The sequence below is a fragment of the Epinephelus moara genome, chromosome 11, assembly GCF_006386435.1.
Source record: "Epinephelus moara isolate mb chromosome 11, YSFRI_EMoa_1.0, whole genome shotgun sequence".
NCBI classification, from domain to species: domain Eukaryota; kingdom Metazoa; phylum Chordata; class Actinopteri; order Perciformes; family Serranidae; genus Epinephelus; species Epinephelus moara.
The window spans coordinates 1,196,796-1,203,488 of record NC_065516.1 but is presented as its reverse complement, the minus strand read 5'-3'; the positions used below and the strand labels follow the sequence as shown (position 1 = coordinate 1,203,488).

At 37.1% G+C, this 6,693-nt stretch overlaps 2 protein-coding genes across 3 annotated transcripts in view; both read left to right on the top strand.

The window, feature by feature from the left end:
- Nucleotides 1-6,693, top strand: part of LOC126397919 (gamma-crystallin N-B) — a 216,856-nt gene that overhangs the window by 88,809 nt on the left and 121,354 nt on the right. The window lies entirely within an intron of this gene.
- Nucleotides 1-6,693, top strand: part of chrnd (cholinergic receptor, nicotinic, delta (muscle)) — a 19,963-nt gene that overhangs the window by 6,952 nt on the left and 6,318 nt on the right. For both annotated transcript variants that reach the window (XM_050056991.1, XM_050056992.1), the window contains 6 exons: nt 851-895; nt 992-1,101; nt 2,049-2,204; nt 2,726-2,841; nt 5,590-5,790; nt 6,300-6,411. In XM_050056991.1, the coding sequence (XP_049912948.1) occupies nt 851-895; nt 992-1,101; nt 2,049-2,204; nt 2,726-2,841; nt 5,590-5,790; nt 6,300-6,411 (740 nt within the window). The remainder of the gene's footprint in view (nt 1-850; nt 896-991; nt 1,102-2,048; nt 2,205-2,725; nt 2,842-5,589; nt 5,791-6,299; nt 6,412-6,693) is intronic.

The following is a 6,693-nucleotide window of genomic DNA, read 5'->3' as shown; positions in this document are numbered from 1 at the left end:
ACTTTCTCAAGGATCTTTGACATAAAGGGAAGATTAGATATTGGTCTATAGTTGGCTAACACCTCTGGATCCAGGGTGGGCTTTTTTAGTAGAGGTTTAATTACAGCTACTTTAAAAGACTGTGGTACATAGCCTGCTAATAAGGATATATTGATCATATCTAATATATGAGTGTTAACTAAAGGAAAGACCTCCTTAAGTAGCCTAGTTGGGATGGGGTCTAAGAGACACGTTGATGATTTAGATGAAGAAATCACTGCGGTCAGTTCTTGAAGAGAAATTGGATAGAAAATTCAGTTATATTACAAAATAATATCTCTCAAAAATNTCTAAGAGACACGTTGATGATTTAGATGAAGAAATCACTGCGGTCAGTTCTTGAAGAGAAATTGGATAGAAAATTCAGTTATATTACAAAATAATATCTCTCAAAAAAAAAAATCCCCCCCCCCACATCTTAAATACATGTAAATTTGTATGTTTGAAAATTAATATGAAAGCGAAACATTTTGATTGAATACTTCACTGTTGATTTTTTTCTACTTTACTGTCATGCAATAAAACACCCGTTAATAAATTTCAAGTTTCAGAACTTCATTTGAAATAGGACTCTTAATGTTCCATAGTTGGAGATCACTCTAATTCAGATCTATCAATTAATCCGGGCTACCAAGGAAATTCAATATCTGTTAAACAAAAGAATAAAATACAAGAAAATACAGTTTGTAGAGAATTGAAACAAGTATAAAACTGTTTTACTGTTACTTTTTTACTGTGATTTTTGAAAGCCCCGAATTTTAAAGAAGAGTTGGTCCTCTGTGTCATTTGTTCTCCTTCTACTTATTTGTAGAAAGAGGTCGACGAGACACTGCTGACGAACGTGTGGATAGATCATGTAAGTAAATGTTATTCTATTTCTTTACATCAAAGGCAGCCTTTCTTCCTCAGTACTTTATGACCAATAACTACCCCTGTGTGTGTGCACTTAAAGACGTGGACTGACTACCGACTGTCGTGGAATGTGTCAGAGTTTGATGGCATCGAGATGCTTCGATTGCCAACCAGCATGGTGTGGCTGCCGGAGATCGTGTTGGAAAACAAGTGAGATTCAGTTTCCTTTTGGTTTGTTTGGAAACAGAAAACCTCCTAAACCTGGAACAAACACAATATCTATGTGTCATACAGCTTTAATACAAATATTTTTAATGTTTTGAAGAGATGACTGCCAAAAATTGCATTGCAAAGTATTGTCGGACCCGTTTTATATCTTAAAACCCAGAATAATCCTGATGTTGGCACAGAGAAGCAGCATTCTTATGCAACTGGCTGTTCTGTGAAGTTTCTTATCAAAGGAAACTTACAAAGGAAAAATACATTTTTGATTTTATTTAAATATAAAACTAAATTTGGGAAAACAGAGCTAAAACTCTGTGTGTGTGTGGTGTGCCCCAAGGGTTCAGTCCTTGGCCCTCTTCTATTTGGCTTGGATTTGCTTCTTCTAGGACAGATAATAAGATATTACGCAGATGGTATTCAAATAAAAAATGCAACTCCAAAATGTAAGTTTTAAACTCCTGATCTTCACTATGTATTGTTGGCAGATCGGTCAAGTTGTGGGAAAAATCACTTTTCTTCATTTAGTATGGATCACATCCAACATGTTTCAATTTTTCTGATACCTGCCGCCTGCAGGTTCATTCAACCCTTCTATGTAGTCACATTCCTCTGTTTCCAGTTCACGCAGTGTAGGGATTTATCACTTCCTGCCCTCCACCTGAAATTCAAGAATCATAATAGTCACGTCATTGCGAACAAGCTATTGCAGAAGTTTCCATTTTGTTTCTTATGATGTTGAAAACTCCATGATATGACTGAAAGCTCCAGAAGAGCTATTAAATGGACCTGGAGTTGAAATAGTTGAACAACAAATTGTTGCATTACGAAACATACAGTATATCTGATTATAGTTCTTCTAGATACACTGTAACAACCTGTACATATGTATGTATGTGTGTGTTGTAATCCCACCTGCCTTCTCTCTCCACCAGTAATGATGCCCAGTTCCAAGTGGCCTACTACAGTAATGTACTCGTGGATTCTGATGGTCTCTGCTATTGGTTACCTCCTGCCATCTTCCGCTCCTCCTGCTCCATAAACGTCAACTACTTTCCCTTCGACTGGCAGAACTGCACGCTCAAATTCACGTAAGACGCATAAACCTGTGCCAGTGTAGTGTTGTCATTGATGGGTTTATCTTATATATTATTTGTTTTGTATATTGTTTGGACCCAAATATTTAATCTGTTTGTGTCAATAAAATAACTAACTAACTAACTAACTAACTAACTAACTAACTAACTAACTAACGAGCTAGTATCTGGTGTATGGCTTTACACAAGGGCTGTGATGCATTTAAGGCACTGATGAACTTGTCTGAAATAGGAAGATAAATCTAAATTTATTAAGAAAAAAATGGGGAAAACTACTATGTTTACATGTTTACTTTGTGGCAAAATGTCCTCATTTACATGTCCAACAAACCACAATAGTCAGCTTATCAGAATATTTGCTTTCTGTGATTGTGGCTGTATTTGGATTATAGTTGGATTATATTATAATTGTCAAAAAAACCTATTTTATACAGTGATTTGATTTCCAGAATATATTCTAGACTAGATAACATGTTTTGTTGATTTTAAAGTCCGTTTCCCATGTTGCTTTGTAGCTCTCTGACCTACAATGCCAAAGAGATCAGGATGCTATTGAAGGAGGAATATAGTGAGGATTTAAGTGAGAAATGGACAGTGGAGTGGATCATCATTGACCCTGCAAGCTTCACAGGTAAGTGTTTCTCCAATGTCTATTACACATTTTAAAAAATATTATTTACCAGCCAGGAGTTCCAGCTTAATAAAAACACAACGTGTCATTGTTGTCTTTGCATATTTATGGCTTCGCACTCGCAATCAAATCTGATCACAGATTTCAGCATGTGTCATTCCCAAGACTTTTTACTTCTTTACAACTAACATGCTAACCTGAGCATGTCACTGTAGGCTAATATAAAACAATGTTAGCATGTAGCAGTGGGTGGTACAATTGAAAATAGGGATGCACTGATTTATCGGCTGAACATCGGTATCAGTCGATATGCGCCTTGTTGACTGCTATCGGCAAATAAGATTACATTCCCCAATGGAAGTCGCTGATGTGTTGCATCAACTTTGTGCAGGCTAAAATGCAGGGTAAAGACTAACGGTGTCCCGTTGTCCTGGAGACAATAGAACACATGTTTGGGACAAAAAAAGATCATCCCTGAGACGCTATTGGGATGTTAGGATGCAGCAAACTCACTATCAACACATCAGGGGACACACCCTGTTGTTTCCCTGATGATGCTACATCGTACCTGTGTTGACATCAGCAGGAGGAGAGCTAGTTATCATTAACTGTTAGCAGCTGGTGGCTGGATCTACCAGCTAACAGAGGTTACATTAAGTTACATTATGATACTTTCAAGCTCTCTTTGGTAAAATTGAGTGTTGGGCGAAGGGAAATTATAATGTTCTGACTAGGTGACGTATTTAATGGATATTTCATATTATTGTCAATGCCTAACAAAAACAGCACAGAACAACTGATAAACTGTATAATTAACCCAAACAATGAACCCAATACCTGACATTTGTACAAAACAAGCGATTTAGATACATTTTGAGCAGATTATTTCCTGCATTATATATTACATTATATATCACTCACAATTATATTCTAATTATGGTAACAATCATATACTTAATGGGCTTCTTTTTTGACAAATTCATCCTTTTTTTTCTCCCTGACTCATGACCATTGTTCCATTTGTTCTTTGACTGTTTTAACTGCGTACTTTTCTAATGCAGGACGAGACTGTGCAGCAGAGAGTGAAGGCTCTGTCATAGTTGTGTCCACGTCTTCACTCTGCCCTCATCCTGTGAGATTTTTTAAAATATATATATCTTGCAGTGATGCTGCTAGGTACACGTCCTGTGTCCCTGACACGTTAAAATCTGAGAGGACACAGTAAACTCACTATTGGTGGGTCCTGGGGACGCACTAATACTTTCCCTGGTATCGCTTGACTTATTTTGAAAGTCACAGGTCACAGAAACCACAGAGAGGTAAACTTGCTTTGCATGTCATTATCACACTGTCGGTGATGTGTTGGTGTTTTTGGTCTGGTGCTCTGCACAGATCTGTCACCTGCCCGCCGGCCTGCCCGTCATTATCTCTGAAGCTCAGTGTGCCGCCCTTTCCTTGCATTATAGTTGGGATGACACAGAGGTCCTCAGGGATTGACGATAAACAATAACCTTACATTTTTAGGTTCTTAAAACCAGAATTGATGATTATGTAGGATATTACTACGCACACATCTGCAATGTTATGTTGTAGGCTCTGCTGTGACAGTAGATGGTGTATTGACTCATGTCGGTGATGATGGCGCTTTACTGTGCACGGGATGCGTCATGTTTTTTCCCACTGATAATGTAATTGTGCTGATGATTGATACTGTATTGACTCATGTCAGTGATGACCTCATAATGTTTTATCTTGTATCTCACGCAAGACAAGATCCTGTTTTGTTCATAGTTTCAATGAGTGAAAGGAAAACAAAAAAACTCCTCTGAGAAAGAACAAGAATAGGCATGTTTCCAAAAATGTTGAACCATTAAATTCATACAGTAGGCTATTTATACAGCATCTTATATCTTGTATGGGTTATCAATAGACAATTCTATTTCTATTTGTGATGGTCACGTATAAGATATCACATCTGATTTGGGCTACTTCATACTGGGTAGATGACTTTGGTGCTCTTTAAACTCAGTTCAAGATGTGACATTTATAATATTTTATTTAGAATATTTTGCACATAGACTTTATATAAAGATTCATATACTGTACTGTCTGTGGTTGTGGAAATAAAATTTTCAGATTTTGAATTTTATATGTTTAATTTTCAGCTACATTTTCAACATACATAATATAACCATAATTATACCATATGACATCAAACACAAGTTTAACACTACAGTTTTTTTGAGAAACCACTCAAATGGGAGTCCATGCACTCACATTTATCAACATCACTGATCTCAAATTATAATCTAGATTTTAAAAACAGCATTCTCATTTTGTTTTCTCAACAGAAATGAATGAAATGCTTGGGTATTGGCCCCTTCCTATATATTAAAAAAAGATCATACACCCCTTAAAATCAAGAAGGCTTCATGATCTAAATACTAATACAAGAACTCCCCACTTTGCTACGAATAAAATATGTCAGAGTTGTTTCCCTCTGAGACACTTCCCTTCATTTTATTTTATTCAGCTTTGCAGACACAGCCTTGAAGATACTGACTTTAAGGTATATCAGCATTTAAAAACCCTCAAGAAACACCCACACACGTTGTTAAAACATCCCAGTTTCCAGAGATAATACCAAGGAAATGACCTCTGGGAAACATCAGAGTTATTGGAGTGTAAATTCAGGGAGTAAATCCATCTTAATTATCTAACCCTCTATTCTCCGTCTGGTTTCGACAGAGAATGGCGAGTGGGAGATCATTCACCGGCCGGCCAAGAGGAACACTTACAAGCACATTCCTATGGAGAGCAACAAGCACCAGGACATCACCTTCTACCTGGTCATCAAACGCAAACCTCTCTTCTACATCGTCAACATCATCATCCCCTGTGTGCTCATCTCCTTCCTGGCCTCGCTCGTCTACTACCTGCCTGCTGACAGTCAGTGCACTTTAAAGTATCAGTTTATAATCAAATGACATAATACATAAATAAATAAATTCTCACTCACTACTAGAGGTGTCAGGCCATGCAGAAAGTTCTAGTTTTATAGGGAGATTAATACAGTTTCATTGGGTTACAAGGATCTTTATTGTTAATTTTACCGACTTTTTAAGAATTTAAAATTCTTTAACATTTTGTAATTCAGTTTGATGTAATGGGATTTGATGATATGCCAAAGATGTTTTTTAGGACAGGTGAACCATGATGATCCCTGGGACTTGATTACAAAGTGGTCAGAATCTTAAGGCCCTTATTATATTGGTGAAATTTAAATTTGGCCTCTTGATTGAAGAAATATTTTTTCAAAACTCAACAAAACGGATCTGTTTTCATAATCTATTTTGTTTTACACTGAGCACACCAACACAAACAGAGTTCACCTGCACATACTGGACTCTTTAACTGGTTTCACTGGTGTGTGTGTGTGTGTGTGTGTGTGTGTCTAGGTGGTGAGAAGATGACCTTGTCCATCTCAGTGCTGCTGGCTCAGTCTGTCTTTCTGCTGCTGATCTCTCAAAGGCTGCCGGAGACTTCCATGTCTGTTCCACTCATTGTCAAGTAGGTAACACACACACACACACACACACACACACACACACACACACACACACACAAACACACACGCGCGCAAGTATAAGCAATACTACTGAGTAGAAATACCCTGTGACAATTAAAAGTCCTTCTTTTTAAAATTTTACTTGAAATATATAGAAATATGAGGAGCAGAAAATGGAAATACTCGAGTTAAGTACATGTACCTCAAACTTCAATCAATCAATCAATCAATCAATTTTATTTATAAAGCCCAATATCACAAATCACAATTTGCCTCACAGGGCT